The sequence below is a fragment of the Palaemon carinicauda genome, chromosome 19 (assembly GCF_036898095.1).
Source record: "Palaemon carinicauda isolate YSFRI2023 chromosome 19, ASM3689809v2, whole genome shotgun sequence".
NCBI lineage: Eukaryota > Metazoa > Arthropoda > Malacostraca > Decapoda > Palaemonidae > Palaemon > Palaemon carinicauda.
Window position 1 is genome coordinate 70,769,467 of NC_090743.1, and position 21,162 is coordinate 70,790,628.

The 21,162-nt window shown below is 44.4% G+C and overlaps 1 protein-coding gene across 1 annotated transcript in view; it reads left to right on the forward strand.

Annotated features, from left to right (window-relative positions):
• Positions 1-2,195: 2,195 nt before the first annotated feature.
• Positions 2,196-21,162, forward strand: part of LOC137658667 (protein IMPACT-B-like) — a 61,110-nt gene continuing 42,143 nt past the window's right edge. The window contains exon 1 of the mRNA XM_068393612.1: positions 2,196-2,360. Coding sequence (XP_068249713.1) covers positions 2,334-2,360 — 27 coding nt within the window. The 5' untranslated portion in view covers positions 2,196-2,333. The remainder of the gene's footprint in view (positions 2,361-21,162) is intronic.

A 21,162-nucleotide genomic window follows, 5' to 3' on the forward strand; every position in this document is an offset into this window, starting at 1 on the left:
ACACAAACAGTAGTTATGTCTGCCACAAACTGTTATTGCCTAAATCTTATGACATCCACAATCATAGCAGGTCATGAAAAGCAGGATACTCAGTCCTGATATACATCGCCATTCCCCTGGCCCTAGTGATGGCATCGCGTTTCAACATTATTGTCCTCTTAAAACCAGTTATAAGGCGCTCAGATGAGCGCCTCATATGCAGATTTACAAATTAGTATTTGAGAAACATTACATGGAATTAAGTTACGAATTGATATAATTGAATTTTTGTTTAAGTATTGCAGAGTTAGAGACAAAGCTCTCCAGATGCAGTATGGAAATCGTAAAAAAATATGTATAATACTCATATAATGGCCCTTCATATGTTCAAATCTTTACTTTATATGGTCCTGTGTCTAGTTCAAAGTGTTTTGTAGGACCCTCTGGCCTGTTTTCAATACACATAGCCTACTGTCGCTAGAACTAATATGTTACCATATTCAAAGACGAAAATACTCTTGTTAGTCGATTTTTTTTGGTGATATCAAGACAATAGGCGCTTATTATTATTATTATTATTATTATTATTATTATTATTATTATTATTATTATTGTTGTTGTTGTTGTTGTTGTTGTTGTTGCTACAGTATCATTATTATTGTTATTATTATTATTAGGTAAGCTACAGTCCTAGTTGGAAAAACAAGATGCTATAAGCCCAGGGACTCTAACAGAGAAAATAGCCCAGTGCGGAAAGGAAATATGGAAATAAATAAACGATATGAGAAATAATTAACAATCAATAAAAGGTAAGCTGCGAAAATTGGAATGAGTTTATCAGGGATGAGTAGTACTATGAAGGGAGACGATATGTAACGGCTCCTCACCTATCCTCCTCCTGAGATTCCTAGACGGGGTTATATCTGTTTGGGGTGTAGATATCTATGGTTATCTTAGGATACGTCCCTGATTATACACGATATCTACGGATAGTCGTTCCGGGGGTTAGAACCCCGTGATACCTGACGGTAATTCTCTTGTAATATCACTCACAGAAATATTATGCAGTAGGAAGCTGCCCGAAGGAACTCCAATCAGGACGACATCGATCGAGACCAAAAATAGATTTTTCCTACGCCAAAATCCGTTTTAAAACAATAACATAAAAAATATATTTCACATATAAATTATGACAAGATTTATGTCAGCCTTCTCAACATAAAAAAAAACTTGCTGGAAGTTTGAACTATTGAAGTTTATGCCAATTGTTAGTTTCCATAACCAGGATGTCGAAAGAATTCGTAATTGCGATTTATTGATCCCCCACCTTAATACTAATCTCTATTATCCCTGCATTTTGCAAGACTTTTATCCTCTAACATATCTAGAATTCATTAAAATGCTTCGCCTTTTAAAGGGCTACACAAAAATCAACTGATGAAATAAACACAAAAGGATGAGAGATGTCCAATAACTAATTGCAACATACGATAACCAAGTCGGATGTCAAAGCGGTGACGTACTTGTTTCTGACAGTCAGTGTTCCTTTCATTCAATGTGCTCATTGAAATTGCATGGAATACAAACTCTCATTTAGTCTAATCTGATTTGTATTTCCTTAATATGATATTTGTTATATGACTTATATTTTCAATATGCAATATAGTTACGTAAACAAAGATTATCTAGGAAACTAACAGTTTTACACGCGGTGAAATTATATAATTTACGTCATATACATTGAATAATTTTTGTTGTTGTTTAGTGGTGTAACAACTTTTTCTTTCTTTCTGGGCCCTTTAAGAATCAATGCAAATATTACACCACTTTTTCTCAAAGGCGACGAATCTACCATTTACATTACTCCATTCTTTTGATAAGAATGAAAAGGACATTAATACTTACTTTATAATTTACAATTCATATAATCTACATAACTAGTTTATTGCATGTATTTGTTCGTCCCGTTTATTCTATTACACCATTTTAGACCAAAGACTTGAGTCACGAATATTGAAACGCAAGTAACACTAACTTTTTTTTTATTGGATGCTATAAATTTCCTCCTTTCGTGATTTCTTGGGCTGTGCATAAGATTAATTTATTTAATCATTGATTAAAGAAAAATATATAATAATATACCAGATAATGAGTATCATTCCCACATAACTTATACGCCAAAAGTAGGAGCGATCGTAAACAACGACTCTGATAAACAACGACACCTTTGCAAATGTTGTACAATACAAGTACGTTTCTTAGCTGAAGGATGACGAAAAGACCTGACGACCTGCTTATCATTTTAACGCCGTATCAGTGTTGGAAACAGTATCGTGGCTGTAGAATACTTCAATATGGCAGAAGATAACCTAACTAGACAGGTAATGTCGTAACTATGTTTCATGTTAATGGAAACCCAAGGTTTTTACCCTGTGAAGATTTGTTTGGAACAGGAAAAGCTAGACTGTGGGAAAATTACACTGCATTTGATCCTATTTATGTTATGCGCTGTTAAATTTAGTTTATTTGGCTGGGTTGTGATATATCATCAATGATTTAATTGACATTTTATGTCAATTACAGGTACTTTGATAGGTTAGTAAGTGTACTGACAATTGTAATTTATCCCCTCCCAATTAGTGTACTAACACAATAATAGTACTAACAATCATTACTTTTAAGGACTGTTTTCCAGGTCCTTTGACTCCTGTCACACAAGGACCCTGTGCCATACGAAATTAGTTTACCATATGCAATTTTAAGTATTTAGAGTATCACAGTGAATTCTTCGTAATTTGTCAAATCCACTTCATGGAAGCACTTGAAAGGAAGAAATTCTTCTGCTTCTATTTGAAAGCCGTAATATTTTCAGTCATTTTGGATGTCTAGTGAGAACTCATTACTGTTTAGTCATGCTATCATTTAAGGAACTTCTGCAGGGTTGAGCTGTCCGTATTCCTTATACACAACCTGACTTATCCTAACTTGACATTGTCATTGTATCTTCAACTCAGGTTTTACCATGAAACACCCAACTCTGCTCCCAAAGGAGTTCTGCGATGCCCCCTAATCTACATACAACCCTTATTGATAAAGCATTGTCAACATGTATAACTGGGCTTAACCAAATTGCCTGGCTATGCTTGTGGCCAGTGATTGTGAAGGTTACGTTATCATGGTCTGGCAACTTAGAATAGGTAAATTATTATAGTTATGGACGGGGAAAACTATCCTATTGAAAAACAGGGTTCTCCTATAGAAAAACGCCCTTTTTCTTCTAAAAGGTCACTTTATTTTCACCGCAAATAGATATTTAGTGAAATATATATATATATATATATATATATATATATATATATATATATATATATATATATATATATATATATATATATATATATATGTATCTATCTCCATTGATAATGGGAGACTCCTTAGTGGGAACCTGGGGTTTTGGATGGGGAAAACATACTGGAAAAATGGTACATAATGGTAAAACAAACCTTTTCTTCTCTATACATTGTTTTCTTGGACGTATAATAAATCCATGGAAAACTATCTATACAATTTATCTATATCCTATACTATGGGTATATTTTTCATTTGTTTGTTAACATTCTACGAAGCGGTTGTATTCGCTCCCGTTCATTGGTAGGTACATACGTTTTAACCTGTTTCAGTACTTCTGTGCATGAACTCTGCTCCCTGTAAGTTGACCAATAGGATTACTCGTTTTCTTATAAGCCTCCCCAGTTTTACCCTTAACATTCAAGTATTTGACCCTTTTAATACTGTATGTATGTATTCGTTGTTGCAATACCCACGTGTAGGCCTAGATATTTCTTTTTACTCGCTACATTCGAGTATACTACGAGACTTAACGCTCCTAATACCGTTTGTATGTATTCATTGATGCAATACCCACGTACATATTTCTCATTTTATCACGTTTATAGTCATTTCCTCCCTTATTACAACATTTAAGTGTATTCCCATAAAATAATATTTATTCTTTCCTTCACTTTAACTTACTAATTGTTTTGTCAATTTTTTTTTCTTCCTGTTATGGACGTATTACATTCAGTTTTATCATAGCAAATACTTGCTCTGAACAAATTTACCCTTCAACTTTACTTTTCAGACGCTGTACTGTTACACCGATGTTTCTGTTAATCAGCGGGTTATATTTCCCCCTTCCTTTGTTATCACATCACATTCTTCCCTTGAGTCTTTTCCAAATCCATTTTATGTGTGTCACTAAGTGTAGTTAATACCTTTCTTAAAGCACATAATGTCATACTGTAGAAATTACAGTGTCCAAAGTGTCGTTCTTGGGTATCTTACAGGGAAGAGAAGAACTTTTGACGGCCCAATCATAAAGTACAGTAAATCATTAATTTGTTTATTCCGTAACTGGGATACAAACCCATGCTATTTATTTAGGAGTATTACTCTCAGCGTAGCTTGAATAACTAGCCATTAAGATTTAGCAAGGGTTAACTACAAATATTGCTAGTCAGTAGTGGTAGGGGATTAGCTTTCTACCACTATCACTCACATACCGATGATTTAGCTCTCTTTGCCTTTGGCTCGGATGGTGTACGTCTGTTGCCGTTCCTCGTGTTTCGCCGTTATTTTTGGACTGTCATTAATTCTTATGTGCTTTTTCTTTGTGTTAGTGTTGACTTCTACGACTATGAGCACCTGCCCTCGACTCGATAGCCGGGCCTGCGGAACCAATATGTCAGCATTGGAGACCGATCGCCACACCCTTTGTCCCGCCGGCAGAGGTCAACGGTGTGATAGTAACAACCAGTATAGCGAGTGTCAGGAGTGGTCTGTCTCCCATTGGAAGAGGTTTGGGCGACGACGGAAGAAGAATGGGAGAAAAACCCAAGGCCTCTTCTTCCGTCTCCCGACCTTCCTCCAAAGCTCCTACAACCGCGGTCCTCGAGAGATGGTGTTGCTTCCACCTCTCCCCCTGAGTGAATCCTCGTCTATGTCTTCTGTTTTACAGGTATGGTCGTTCTTGGGGGTTCTGGGTCTGTCCTCCAAGGACTTCTTTACCAATTTATCCTCCGGGGTGCAAGTGTGCAGTCGTCATCGTCGACTTCAGAGGTAGATCCTCTTGCACTCGTTGACGCCGTGGTGTCAAAGGTGTCTTCTGTGGTTTCTGCCGACGCCCTTGCCCCTCCAAACTCTCCAGCTGTTGCTGCCGACTTAGTTTTCCTCTTTCTTGATTATCCTTCGAGGGGGAAACTTAGTCCTACGTCTGTCTCTCCTGTGAGTGTTTTTCTCCTTCATAGAGACTCCTCGTTGGAGGACTGCTGCTGTTTATGGTAAGCTTGCTGATCCAACGGCCCCTAGAGAGCGTCTCCGTCGCAGAGCTCGTCCTACCGCTTCGCCGTAGAGGTCGTCCTTCACCATCGATGTGAAAGGCGCCTTTTCGGCGCTTCAGCCTCGTCATCGCAGCGCAGCCGTCCCCCTCAGAGGAGTTTCCGCTTCAGTTGTCTCCTGGCCCTCGACCTTCGCCCGTTCCTAGACCTTCTCCTGACGACGCTGCTGCTAGTCCTTGGACTTCGGTCCTAGACTTTTCTGTAGATCGTTCGCGATCTCCATCGGTGGATGTTCGCCCTTCCTGTGCTTCCTACCAGCTGACCTGCCGACCTGCCATCACCATTCCTGTGTGGTACAGCCTCCTGAGGCCATATATAAGAGTACAACTGTGCGCCAACGCCCTGCAGTGCACCAATGCTCACCAACATATTGTCAGCGCCAATTTGCTCCGTCACGCTTTACAGAGTGCCCACGCTCTCCAACTCGTTAGCACTCTACAACACTTCGGCGCGCCTTCACGTGCTCATCCTCAGCGCAACTTTGCCAGAGAGAGCAATGTTTGCCAGCTCCCCAGTGCTCACCAGCCAACCTACGATCGCTGGTGCAACAGAGCTCACCAAAACTTCAGTGCGCGCCCGCGCCACTTCGGTCTCCTGCTCCCCAACGCTCTCCTATACGACAGCTACAGTGCTCTCCTGCGCACCAGTTCTCTCCTGCACGCCAGCGATCTCCTGTGCGCCAGCGCTCTCCTGCACGCCAGCAATCTCCCGTGCGCACGCTAGCAATCTCCCGTGTGCACGCCAGCAATCTCCCGTGCACACACCAGCCAACAATCTCCCGTACGCACGCGAGCGCTCTCCTGCGCGCCAGCACTCTCTCTCATGCGCGTCAGCGCTTCCCAGTGCTGAAGCTTCCAGCTGCTCTCTAGCAACCTCCTGTGCAGTCTAAGGGGACTGCACAACACCCTGCGCTTGGTCTAACAGCGTGCCAACGCCTTCCTACGCATTCTAAAGAAGCTGCACAGTGCTTTACTGTGCGCCAACACTCTCATGCGCACTTGCGCTCGATACGTTTTCTGTCGGTCGTTAAGTGGCTGCACAACAGCTGGTATAATACCTCAAGCTCCTTATTGGACAAGTTGCAGAAGGTTGAGGGCACTGTTACCCAGTTTTAGTCTGCTTGAATGAAAAGGTTTGACTGCCTCTTATTCTTTTCTTCATTCTCCCCTCTCTTTGGGAAAGCAGCATCCTGGGTTCTCTGCACAAGCTGACCTCAAACCACTGCATGTAAACCATGCTCCCTTTTGTGTATTAAGCTAATACTGTTGCATCCCCATACCCTGGCGAGGTGGTATTGGGAAAGTCTTGGTTACAACAGTTTTTTCCTACTAAAGACTCAGAATAACTTTACCTGGACTTTCACACTTCTAAATATCTCAACACACAGCTTGCGTAGGCCAGGGACCTTGCATAGCAAGGTTTTAGCGAGGTGCAGGGACCCTTTATTTAGTGTACTAACATAGTCAGATAAGGAACCCCCCCCCAGGTAAAATCCAAAAGCCAGATTGGCAGGGACGTCCACCCTTTCTAATGGGTTAGTCACCCCTAAATAAATAGCGTAGATTTGCATTCTAGTTACAGAACAAATGACAAATTCATAGATAATTTGTATTTTTCCTAACGATACAAACCTTAGCTATTTATACAAACTTGCTCGCCAGTCCTATTCCCCTTGAAGTCCTACCTCCAAAAAAAGTCAGCTAAATCACATGTGTGTGAGTGGGACGGTAGCAAGCTATCCTCCCCACCCCCGCTAACAAGCGGTATGGGTGGTTAACCCTCGCTAAATTTTAATGGCTCATCATTTCAGCTATGCCGAAAGTAATACCTATAAATAAATAGCTACGGTTTTTATCGTTAGGAAAAATACAAATTATTTACGAATGTCATTTTTATTGAATTTTAGGGTCTGATTTTTAGATTTATAGAAATATGTTGAATAATTACCAAGAAATGAAAACTAATTGGGGGCGTGCGCAGCTCAGCATGTACCGCTTGCCAGTACATAGAAGCTTGATGTTTTTAAATATTTAACTTAGCCGGTGAATATATATAGCTGCAACTCTGTTGCTCGACAGACAAAAAACTGTAAAAAACTCGCCAGCGATCGCTATACAGGTTGCGGGCGTGCCCATCAGCGCCAACTGTCGGCCAGATACCATACTCAATGTAAACAAAGACTCAATTTCTTCTCTGTCGACGTGTCGACAAGACGTACTTTACTCGCTGTTGAAACCTGGAGTTTTTCCCATCATCTTTGGTGAAGTACTTTATTTTTGTTTTGAGCTTTCGCTGTGCAGGGTTTTTCTTCAAATAAATCCTTGAACTCTTTTTTTGTATCGGATTCATTGTTGATGACTTAGATCGTTTTTTGGAATTTTCCTTTGACCAATTCAAAATGGCTGACCTTTCACAAGTTCCCAAGTTTAGAAAATGCAATGCTAGGGACTGTTCTAGGCGTCTTCCAAAGGCTTCTCTCGACCCTCACACTGTTTGTTCCAATTGTCGGGGTAAAACCTGTCAATTGGAAGATCGGTGTGAGGAATGCGTGGGCCTTTCGGAATTCAATTTTATCGAATTTGAGAAGTACACACGCAGGCTAGAGAGAGATAGAGTAAGGAGAAGTTCTTCTAGGTCGATAGATTTTTCCTCTCCTCATGCCCCTCAACCTATTCCTTCCCCAGTAGTGGTTGTTCCTAACCCCCCTCCTAGCACTCAGGAACCATCGATGGCTGACATGATGCGTGCTATCCATGCCTTGGGGGAGAGAGTTGAGTCCCTTGCAAGTGACCGCAATCAACTCATGGCGGATGTTAAGGAGCTAAAGTGCCAAAGTGCCGCGGGAAGTGATAAAGTGCCTAGTGAAAGTGTTGTGAACAGTGTTGCGCTTGAGGGTTCGTCTGTTCGTGCCTGTCGTCCTCCTAGTCCGGGACCTCTTGCAAGCTCCCAAGCCCAGGGGAGAAGCAATGTCGTACGACGCATGGGTTCGAGAGGCCTTGATCAGCGAACAGATGTTCCCTCCATGGTATCAGGCGTATCTCCCCAAGATCGCCCCTACCTACGTAAGACGAGAGAGCCCGTTTTTACCTCGTCGTCCGAAGGTGTTTCTCGTAAGAAACTTTGGACCAAGGTCTCACGACCTTTAAAACGTAAGTCGGTCCCTTCAGGACAAGTCCAACGTCCCGGTTGTAGCCACTGGGTCAGTTCGGACTCGTTGCCGTCATCTGATGACTGCTCACCGCCTAAGACAGGCAAAGCGGTACCGCCTCAGTCGCTAACCCCGTCTGTTGCCGCACCTGCTCCCGTAGACCCTAAATGGGCTTTGCTGCAGGACATGCAGTCCAAGCTTGCGTCCTTGATGGAGGACTTTAATGCGGAGAAGGTTGCTGCTGTACCTTCTGGCCAACAACCTTCCAAGCGGTCTGTTGTGCGTCCTGTTGATGCTGAGGTAACCTTCTCGCGTCTACCAGTTGAGGTGGTTCCTCCACCGATGCGAACCAGTGTGGGTTGCCAGCCGCACGTTGACGTTAAGCGACGCTCGGAGTGGTTGTTGACGTTCAGGACGTTCAGCAACCATCAGAGGTGACTTGTTTTGACGCGGTGCGTCAACCTCCGCAACCCGGTATGATGTTGACTGCACAACCCAGACGGTCTAGACAGTCTCGGGTCTCGCGCACCCATGGTTGTTGACAGTTCACAGACTGTGCAGCAGTTCCATGACGTTGCGTCCGGCTCTGTCACGCATGCACCAGTGCGACCGGACTCAGCGAGCCAGACGTTGCCCACTCCGTTGCCGTTTCCTCATCAGTTTTTGGATGAGGAACTATCTGATGAGGACGTTGCTGAACAACAAGACGATCAACCATCAGAACTGGACGAGCCTAAGGCAACTCAACCATCATTGGACTTTAGAAAAGTCATGGCTGTATTCAAGGAGTTGTTTCCTGACCATTTTATTTCTGTGGCTCCTCGTTCTCCGCCGTCAGAGTTTGTATTAGGCATGCCTTCTACCGCACCTGCCTTTACTAAACTCGTTCTCTCACGCTCATCCAAGAGAGCTTTGCGGCTGTTAGGAGACTGGTTAGAGTCTAAGAAGAGTTTAGGGAAGACAGCATTTGCCTTTCCCCCATCTAAACTCTCTTCTAGATCGAGCGTCTGGTATGCCACGGGAGAAGTTCTCGGCTTGGGAGTTCCTGCCTCTGCCCAGGGCGACTTCTCAAGTCTTGTAGACTCTCCCCGCCGCCTTGCCATGAGACGCTCGAAGATTTGTTGGTCACCATCGGACCTGGACCACCTTCTTAAAGGGATATTTAGGGCTTTTGAAGTCTTTAACTTTTTAGACTGGTGCTTAGGAGCCCTGAGCAGGAAAATCTCTTCTCCAGATAAGGATATTTCTTTGCTCATTATGTCCTGCATGGACAAGGCCGTCCGTGATGGGTCCAATGAGCTAGCTGCCTCATTCACGTCTGGAGTCCTGAAGAAGCGAGAGTCTCTCTGTTCATTCTGTCTGCTGGAGTTACGCCATGCCAGAGATCTGAACTTCTCTTTGCTCCCCTTTCCAAGTGCCTGTTTCCTGAAGTCTTGGTAAAGGAAATTGCCGCTTCGTTAGTTCAGAAGGACACCCACGATCTAGTTGCGTCCTCAGCTCGCAAAGCTCCCCCTTTGCCTACATTGTCTGCTAGACCGAGGATAGACACTCCAGCGTCTCGCTTTATTCCGCCCTTTCGTGGCAGAGCTTCCAGCAGAGGAGGTGCTCGTGCCGAAGGGAAACGAGGAAAGAGGAAAGGACCCAAGTCCTCCAAGGGCAGAGTCTGACTGCCCGCAACTTCAGACAGCAGTGGGAGCCAGACTCAAGAACTTCTGGCAAGCCTGGGAGAAGAGAGGCACAAATTCACAATCTGTGAAGTTACTCAGAGAGGGGTACAAAATCCCATTTGTACGTAAACCCCCTCTAGCAACGTCCCCCATCGATCTCTCTCCCAGGTACAGAGAGGAAGAAAAGAGACAAGCCCTGAAACTGGAAGTGTCTCTTTTGCTAGAGAAGGGAGCGGTGGTCAAAGTCTCGGACCTTCGATCACCGGGATTTTACAACCGTCTCTTCCTAGTTTCAAAGAAGACAGGAGGTTGGAGACCGGTGCTAGACGTCAGTGCTCTGAATGTCTTTGTCACAAAGACGAAGTTCTCCATTGAGACCACAAAGTCAGTCTTAGCAGCGGTCAGAAGGGAAGACTGGATGGTCTCGCTAGACCTAAGGGACGCCTACTTCCACATCCCCATTCACTCAGACTCCCAACCTTTTCTGAGATTCGTCTTCGGAAATGTGGTCTACCAGTTTCGGGCCCTGTGCTTTGGCCTAAGCACAGCTCCTCTCGTGTTTACGAGGCTGATGAGGAATGTGGCCAAATTCCTCCACTTATCGGACTTCCGAGCCTCCCTTTATTTGGACGACTGGCTTCTCAGAGCCTCTTCCAGTCGTCGCTGTCTGAAGGATCTCAAGTGGACTCTAGATCTGACCAAGGAATTGGGACTCCTAGTCAATTTGGAAAAGTCGCAGCTGGTCCCATCCCAAACTATTCTGTATTTAGGGATGGAGATTCGCAGTCTAGCTTTTCGGGCTTTTCCGTCGACCCCCAGAATAGATCAAGCCCTGCTATCCATCCAGAAGATGCTGAAGAAGGAACGCTGCTCAGTCAGGCTGTGGATGAGTCTGGTAGGGACGCTGTCATCCCTGGAAATATTTGTATCACTAGGAAGACTACACCTCCGTCCTCTTCAATACCATCTGGCTTTTCACTGGAAAAAGGACAAGACGCTAGAAGCGGTCTCGATCCCGATTTCCGGAAAGATAAAGTCTTGTCTGACTTGGTGGAAGGACAATATCAACCTAAGAGAGGGTCTTCCCCTGGCTGTTCAGACTCCCAACCACGTTCTCTTCTCGGACGCATCGGACTTGGGCTGGGGCGCGACACTGGACGGTCGGGAATGCTCAGGTCTGTGGAACTCTAGTCAGAGGAGCATGCATATCAACTGCAAGGAGCTGTTGGCAGTTCATCTGGCCTTGAAAAGCTTCGAGTATCTCCTTCGAGGCAAAGTGGTGGAAGTAAACTCGGACAACACCACGGCCTTGGGGTACATCTCCAAACAAGGAGGTACCCACTCACTGACGTTGTACGAGATCGCAAGGGACCTGCTCATCTGGTCAAAAGGTCAAGACATCTCCCTAGTAACGAGGTTCATCCAAGGCGACTTGAACGTCATAGCAGATTGTCTCAGTCGGAAAGGGCAAGTAATTCCAACCGAATGGACCCTCCACAAGGATGTGTGCAAGAGACTTTGGGCCACTTGGGGTCAACCAACCATAGATCTCTTTGCAACCTCGCTGACCAAGAGGCTTCCAATCTATTGCTCCCCAGTCCCGGACCCAGCAGCAATACATATAGATGCCTTCCTCCTAGATTGGTCACATCTGGATCTCTACGCATTCCCACCGTTCAAGATTGTCAACAAGGTACTGCAGAAGTTCGCCTCTCACGAAGGGACAAGGTTGACGTTAGTTGCTCCCCTCTGGCCCGTGAGAGAATGGTTCACCGAGGTACTTCGATGGTTAGTAGACGTTCCCAGAAGTCTTCCTCTAAGGGTAGACCTTCTACGTCAGCCACACGTAAAGAAGGTACACCAAAGCCTCCACGCTCTTCGTTTGACTGCCTTCAGACTATCGAAAGACTCTCGAGAGCTAGAGGCTTTTCGAAGGAGGCAGCCAGTGCGATTGCTAGAGCAAGGAGAGCGTCTACCATTAGAGTCTACCAATCGAAGTGGGAAGTCTTCCGAGACTGGTGCAAGTCAGTTTCTGTATCCTCGACCAGTACCTCTGTAGCTCAAATAGCTGATTTTCTCTTATACCTGAGAAAAGGACGATCCCTTTCAGCTCCCACTATCAAGGGCTACAGAAGCATGTTGGCATCGGTCTTCCGGCATAGAGGCTTAGATCTTTCCAACAATAAAGATCTGCAAGACCTCCTTAAGTCTTTTGAGACCACCAAGGAGCGTCATTTGGCTACCCCTGGATGGAATTTAGACGTGGTACTAAGATTCCTCATGTCAGACAGGTTTGAGCCGTTACAATCAGCCTCCCTGAAAGATCTCACTTTAAAGACACTTTTCCTGGTATGCTTAGCCTCGGCTAAAAGAGTCAGTGAGATTCATGCCTTCAGCAAGAACATCGGATTTTCGTCGGAAAAAGCTACTTGTTCGCTGCAACTTGGTTTTCTAGCCAAAAATGAGCTGCCTTCTCGGCCTTGGCCTAAATCTTTCGATATTCCCAGCTTATTGGAGATCGTAGCCAATGAACTAGAAAGAGTCTTATGCCCTGTTAGAGCTCTTAAGTTCTATTTAAAGCGTACTAAACCTTTACGAGGCCAATCTGAAGCTTTATGGTGTTCAGTTAAGAAACCATCCTTGCCTATGTCAAAGAATGCTTTGTCATACTTTATCAGATTGTTAATACGAGAAGCTCATTCACATCTGAGTGAGGAAGACCGAACTTTGCTTAAGGTGAAGACGCACGAAGTTAGAGCTGTAGCAACTTCCGTGGCCTTTAAGCAAAATAGATCTCTGCAAAGTATAATGGACGCAACCTATTGGAGAAGCAAGTCAGTGTTCGCGTCATTTTACTTGAAAGATGTCCAGTCTCTTTACGAGAACTGCTACACACTGGGACCATACGTAGCAGCGAGTGCAGTAGTGGGTGAGGGCTCAACCACTACAATTCCCTAATTCCATATCCTTTTAATCTGTCTCTTGAAATGTTTTTAATGTTGTTTTTTATGGGTTGTCCGGAAGGCTAAGAAGCCTTTCGTATCCTGGTTGATTTGGCGGGTGGTCAAAGTCATTTCTTGAGAGCGCCCAGATTAGGGGTTTGATGAGGTCCTGTTGTATGGGTTGCAGCCCTTGATACTTCAGCTCCTAGGGGTCTGTCAGCATCCTAAGAGGATCGCGAGGCTCCGTAAGGAAGACGTACTTAAAAGTAGAGTAATCGTCTAAGTCGACTTCCTTACCAGGTACCTATTTATTTTGTTTTTGTTATTTTGATAACTTCTAAAATGAAATAAAAACTCTTAGCTCATAAGATGTAAACATATTTAACTGGTCTCTACCCACCACCCTGGGTGTGAATCAGCTATATATATTCACCGGCTAAGTTAAATATTTAAAAATGATATTTTAATTATAAAATAAATTTTTGAATATATTTACCCGGTGAATATATAAATTAAACGACCCTCCCTTCCTCCCCAATAGAGACGCAGTGGGATGAGAAGAAATTGAGTCTTTGTTTACATTGAGTATGGTATCTGGCCGACAGTTGGCGCTGATGGGCACACCCGCAACCTGTATAGCAATCGCTGGCGAGTTTTTTACAGTTTTTTGTCTGTCGAGCAACAGAGTTGCAGCTATATATATTCACCGGGTAAGTATATTCAAAAATTTATTTTATAATTAAAATATAATTTTTCTTTTTTTTTGACGAAGCAAGAATCTTTAGGTATTCTAATAGAAAAATTTACCGTCAATAATTTTCTAAAAAAAACCAAATGTTGATATTAGCGTGCTCAGCTCAACATTACCGCTTGCCACGACATATGGAGCTTGATGCTTTTATTTTTTCGCGAGCGAAGCGAGTTCACAACGAAGCAAGAACCATTAGATTTACTGTCAATAATTTTCTAGAAAATAATCAAATGTTGATATTAGCGTGCGCAGCTAAACATTACCGCTTGCCACGACATATGGAGCTTGATGTTTTTATTTTTTCACGAGCGAAGCGAGTGCACAGCGAAGCAAGAACCATTAGATTTAGAGTAAAACATTATGAACGGAAAATATATGTTTTCCTGTAGTAAATACAGTTCAATGCGATTTCACTAAGTTTGACTTCATTTCAATTACAGTATACCAGTTTTAGCGAGTATTAAGTGGGGAACAAAGTGGTCGAAATGGTTGTTCTGCTTGTTTGTGGTTGAAATAAAGATCAAGTTTGGTTGAATTATGTTATTTACCACAGGAAAACATAGATTTTCTGTTCGAAATGTTTTCCCGTCCGTAAATATAATTTTACCGAATAAGATGCTGTGTTGAAGTGTAGGTGGGTAGGGCACAATAAAGGGTAATGGTATGATACTGTAATTCCTCGAGAAATACACTGTGTACTCTGTGTATTCTTTTCAACATGTTATCACATGACTTTGACCGATAATTTTTGGTGTAAGTCCCTTGTTTTTGTTACCCTAACCCACCACATAAAAGTTATGGGCAGATCCTAGAGGGAAACTGGGATTTTATATTAGAAAAAAGAGACTATTACAGTATAGTATATGATATACAAATGGCCAGTTTGCATGAACCGGGGGCGGGGGAAATATAGTAAATTTATAGAAAAATATGGGACAACATTCCTAAGAGGAAAAAAAAATTATTCCACAGTAAATGATGTGCTTTCAACGAATTTGACCTTTATTTCCACTGCAAATAACCTGTTGTACCGTTATGGACCCCCCTGCTGAAGGACATAGGTGGTAACCTGGGATTTTGGGTATGCGAAAACAGGATAAAACATCATTATTTAATACTTTTGAGATTTTCAAAAGGGTACAGAACCTAACAAACCCACCTAACCTAACCTAGCAGTTCCCAAGTCGCAATTCCTAGCCAGGCAGGAACTCCCTTCCCAGGTCACAAAACGTGATTGTTTAACATTCTTGAGATAATTAAAAAGTCACAGAACCTAACAAACCCACCTAACCCAACTTAATAGTTCCCAGGTCACAACCCCTAGCTGGTTAGGTTGTTCTCTTGAGTGGTTTGTCTAAAGCTAATTAATTTTAAATAAATTGTTGTAATGTAACTTAGTGCTAGCACACACTCCTTCATTCTGTGATAGCAGTCAGCAGAGGGAATACAGTTTGTAGCAGGATTCATGACCCTCACAGGGGACAGCACTCTCGTCTGCAGGTTAGGTTTTTCTCCTGAGGAGGTTTTTCTTTTCATTCTAATTTGTTTTTCCTTAACTCTAGCGATGTCGCACTAGTTCATGTGGCGGGGTCAGCGAACTTAAGGAGTGTGAAGTCGGATGTTCCTGTTCCTGCCCAGTCACCGCTGCCTACGCTTTTGGGCAGTTCCTGATCATCTCGCTGATGATGCCTTTCCCATACGCGGGTTCCATCCTCTCCGGAGCTGTTGCTGACTAAAACTTCTCTGAGTACTTTGGGTAACTTATTCGATGGGAGCCTAGGAACGAGCTTCAGCTAGATTCACAGGCAAAACTCGGTGTCAACCTTCAACTTGAGCTATAGCTCGTTGATGGGAAGCAGAGAGTGCTGCCCGGAGGTTTGCCTCCAGGTGTTGGAACACTCCTGGCAGCAGGAGAGACTTCCTTCACCTATTTTGTTTTCTCCTTCGGGGAATTCCTCCGGCGGGAATTGGATTAGTCTATTCCCTACCTTTGCTCATTAGAGCAGACCTTGTCGCCGAAAAGTCTCGTCTCGTCCCGCCCAGTAGAATCGTCATGCCCAGCAGACTGGTCATGCTCAGTTGACTCGTCTATCCAGGGTGACTAGTCTTGTCTAATGGAAGCGTCTGGCCCAATCCTACTTCAGCTACACCGACAGCCCACGATTCCCCATCAGCTCGTGACCGCCCAGGATATTCTATCAGCTTGCAGTAGCCCATAATCGCCCGCCCCCTCGCGATGGGTCGACAGCTCGTGATTACCCACAATCGCCCGTCAGCACACGATCTCCTGTCAGCTCTCGATTGCCTGTCAGCTCGCGATGTCAGCTCTCTTCCATGTTTCTGGTGTTCCAACAACCTCTTCCAGCACCTGACGTTTTCCTCGACTCATGATCGCCTGCACTTCACAACCTACAACATCCTGTCCAGTTTCTGCGGTTCCAGTCTTCTTCTGCAGGCAGCTTATCACAACCTCTAGTAGTGACCACTATTCAGTGTCACAGCATTCCCCATCTTGCTACTTTTCTTTCCAAGATAAAGTTACCCTCCGCCTTTGACGAACAGCTCTTCCAGCCTGTGGGTAGATTTGCCTACAGCCACTGAAAAATCTCAGGAGCCTCAATCATTGGTGTGTTTATTCCGACTTCGTTCGACGAAGAACTTCTCAGGTGAAGATCGCAGGACTCAACCAGTTGTGATCCTGACTTCAAACAAGTACATTGCTCTTCCCAGTGAGACTCCTCTTTTTGTCTTATCAGAGTGCTTAAGCCCTATGGCTTCTATGATAACCTGCGAGTTTCCTCATCTAGACGACACAGAACGTCATCTTACGGTCTCTGAGTTGCTCTATTTTAGTAGTGCTTTTTACAACTTGCAGTTGAGGGAGTGTACACACACATTCCCTTCTTGGAACGTAACCCAGCACTCTCCATTGATAGGAGGGGTAAAGCACAAGTGTCAACCTTGGCGTTTAATACCTCACTTTCCACTTGGAATTTGTTGTTTCACACAAGTACATTGTTTTAAGTTTCCCAATGCCTTCATCCTCTTCTTTGAGCTTTGAAGGGCCTGCATAAGCGATTGGCATTCCTCTTCATCGACTCTCCAGTTCTCGTCAGCGTTCATGAACGTTCGTCCCTCACGAACGTTTTCTTCGCACCACGAGCACTATCATTACTACTTCTTTCTACCACTAGTGGGGTGACATGCTGTGTGCCTTAGAGACAAGTTCACCTTTTCTCCTCCTTACCTCCTTCCTTTCGTCACTTTTTTGTATATGGTTACCTTACAAGCTGACTTCTTCATTGATAAGATCTTTATTAGTAGTGATTGCACTCTTACCTATACGCTGCATTCTTGCAGGTAGAACATAGTTCTACACAGCAGTAGCTGCAACATAAGTCTTCTGACCACTCTCCCCTGCCACTTTTCTCCTGTGATACAAAACAAATCTTGTGAACATAATCCTTTGGGATTATTTGCTTCTCTTCTCTCCACAAGAAGAGAACTTGTTGGATCTTTGTCATGGTTTGTGGCCATTTCCTTGGATCTGCTCCTCGCCCATTTTACATCTACATTGGGAGGCATAACCTTGTGAGTTATCCCTTTTTCATTCCCTTTGTTCTAGGTTATTGAATTCAGCTCATGCTTACGTACGGCTGTAGAAACTTAGATTCGAGGATTCCTCTTCTATTCCTCTCTGCCTCCGCCAGCTTACACTCCCTCGGGACCAGAACATGCAACTTCAACCCTCCATCTGCGGGGTCCTCCTCTGGAGAGGCTTATTAGACTAGTGTTGTGGTGGCCGATGTGGTAACATCCCTAACTGGTGAACGCCAGGCTGGGGTTCGAGTCCCGCTCAAACTTATTAGTTTCTTTGGTCGCTGCAACCTCACCATCCTTGTGAGGTAAGGAAGGGGGCTTTGGGGGAGCCTATAGGTCTATTTGCTGAGTCATCAGCAGCCATTGCCTGGCCCTCCATGGTTCTAGCTTGGGTGGAAATGGGGCTTGGGCTCTGATCATATGTATGTATATTTGGTCAGTCTTTAGGACATTGTCCTGCTCGATAGGGCAATGTCACTGTCCCTTGCCTCTGCCATTCATGAGTGACCTATAAAGCTTTAAAGCCTTAGCTTGACCTCAATCTTGTTTGTCAACCCTCTGACATTGACGCTTAGCCTGAGTTCATCCATTCAGCGATAGAAATTCGATATCCGAAGCATCGGCCGGTCTTCTGTATGGATAACTCCTTTCACATCCTCGAGTTAGGTTTACCCTGTAGTGGCTGTAATCTGCAGTAATCCTCCTACAAGTTCGGAGTACTCATCTCTTTTTGACAAGGACAGAGAATCCGCAGCTCAACTACTAAGAGCACGCACATTGTCTCATCCCACCCACCTGTTGAGGTGTGATGGCGGTTCTCTCTATTTTCTATGCGAATCTGAAAATCCATTTGGACACCTGGACTCAGGGGGTTGATATTTTTGCAGAATAAAGTGTTTCATGAAAGTTTTAGCTTCTACAGTAGTTCTTTCCTATAGAAGTCTCGAGTTATCGTCCTCTCCTTCTGGAGCAAGTTGGTTCATCAAACTCCGTTCAGGAAGGAGAAAGCGTATACAGTACGGTCAATCAAGCAGTTAGTCCACAGGACTTTCTGTGCACCGTTGACCACTAGGACTCATACTCCTGGATTCCAGGACATCAGTCATCAAGGAAGTATCTTCGGTCATACAGGTTTACCAGGTTAAGGTGCAGTGCTTCGGTTTCGAGAGCACTTCAGGTTTCCACGAGAGTTTTTACCCTAGTATTTATCTGGGCCTACAGGATCGGCGTCGTTCTCCAAAGACTTCGGGACGACTGGCTGATCCTAACAGACTTGGTGGCTTCCTTTCGTCATCACCGAGACAACTCCTTGAGTTTACCGCGATCTGAGAATTAAAGTAAATCTCGAGAGGAATCACTTGTTCCTTATCAGAGAAGGGTATACTTAGGCAAGGTGGAAGAAGGTGGGAAGTCTCTTATCTCTACGAGATGCACTTTCAGCCAGAAGTGGTTTCATCTAATGGGTCACCGTTTCACCCCGATTTGTCAAGCCTGCATCGGACTCCTTTGAATTCAACCTCTAGGGGCAGCCAGATTCGAGGTGGTTCAGCATGAGGGATCTCTTTTAGGGACCCCGGGCAAAGACGGATCTGAGAAGATGGTTGACAGACGAGAATCTCCACCTAATGTTCGATCCCCTCGTCCCTTCCGCGGATTTAATGCTTCCTTCAGATGCATCAAAAGAAATGGGGCAGGGCACATGCTGGACCACATGGCCCCTCAGGCTCTGGTCAGAGTTTGAATGGTACTGTCATTGAAATCTCCTAGAGATGAGGGCAGCCTTCTTAGCCCTCTAGCAAATACATTAGCTCCTGGTAAGTCACTCGGTGTTATTGGCAAACGACAACACCACGGCGGTGGCTTACGTAGAACAAACAGGGCGGTACTTTTTTTTTTTTTTTTTTTTCTTTGCAACCCCTCTGTCTTCTAGCATGGGTATGCTAAAAGGGGCTGAAGACAACTTGGTTTCCCTATCAGCTCGATTCATTCCGCACCAGTAGGAATATGCTCACAGTCATCTGAGCAGAACTGCTCAGATAGTGGTCCCCGATTGGTTCTCCAACAGTGGATCTCTTCGCGATGTCCCTGAACAAGGGGCCTCCGTTCTAAAGTTCACCAGTCTCAGATTCCCAGGCTCTACAGCAGGATGCATTCAGCAACGGTTGGTTAACATCAGAGTTTTAGCCGTTTTCCCTTGTGCTGCTTGATAACAAAGGTGCTTAACAAGGCAAGATCATCCGCAACCTAGCAATGACTCATTTAGCACCGCTTGGCATCTGTAGGATGGTTCCCGTATCTTCTTCAGCTGCTGACGGAAGTCCCGAGAAAACTCCCTTCTCAACGCGATTTACTTAGCTAGCCACATGTGATCATCTTCCATGGAACTGTAGGTCCCCCATGTCTTTTTGCCTGGACACTTTCCAACATCTTACACGGAGAAGCTTTCGCAGCAAGTTTTGAAAGGATGTTTCGAATATCTACAGAATTCTCTGGTTGCCGGCCGACAAGCTAGTGGATTACCTTCAGTGGTTTGTGTTGTGGATGGGGTATCTCCCCCTTTCTTTGCCACTTCTAGCATTGCAGAGTTTTCTTGGATACCTTTGGGGGGAAAACTCCTCTCGTTCTCGGCGACGAAAGCCTAGTGCTCATCATTGAGGCTCGCTTTCAGGCTGAAAGGAATTAATCTTTCCTCTGTGTCAGTATTTTCTCTCCTCATACAAAGTTTTCAAGCCTACCTGCTCTCTGTCTGAAGTTAGAGCTCCTCCATGGAGCATGGTTCACGTTCTTCATTCCCCGAAGGGTTCCCCCTACGACCCGGGATGCCAAGCAGCAGATCTTTACCTGACCTCGAAGACAGATCTCCCTCTTACATTGGCTTCGGCCAAGAGTCAGCTTATCCTATGGTCCGCCATTGACGTCTCTCATTCATGCGATGGGCAAGGTAATACTCGACTTTGTTCCTGGGAACTTGAGGTGCTACCTCAAGAGAACTATAAGAACCCCTGAGTGTCAGCACTCTTCATCAGCTCAGGGAAGGTCAAGAGAAGGATCACCAAGATCATGTTCTCAGCTTGGATTTGCAAGATCATAGATCAAGTATTGAATCCTGATCCTTTTCCTCAATAGAGGAGACCTAGAGCTCATAACGTTAGGGGTAGGAGTGTGTCCCTAGCGTTTAATTAGTACTTCCTTGTGATGCAGGCCTTGCAAATGGGCGTGTCAAAGCATCAAATGACCTTCACCGCCCACTTCCTGCAAGACTTGACCCACAGGAACATTGACCTTGTGGTGGTTACACAATAAATGGTTTAAACACCTTAGGCTCCTTGATGGACAAGTAACAGATGGTGGAGAGCAGAGTGTAACCATGGGATGAATGACAAGGAATAACTGGTCCTTTCTTTCTTTCGTCTTCCCCCTCCCCCCTTTGGATGAACAGCACCTACGGTAGTCTGCAAAGCTCGACCATGCTGTTTGCAAGTAAAACCATTTCCCTTGTGTAATCTGGTATAGAGTTATATACTTCTTACGTCCCCGTACCTCCTGGCAAGTTGGGATTGGGTAATGTCTATGGTTGATTCAAAAGACTCCTACGTTCTGAGAATTCTTACCTTGACTAACCACATTGCTAGCATTACATAATCACACAGATTGCTGCTCAGGCTGCTAATGGTGGGTT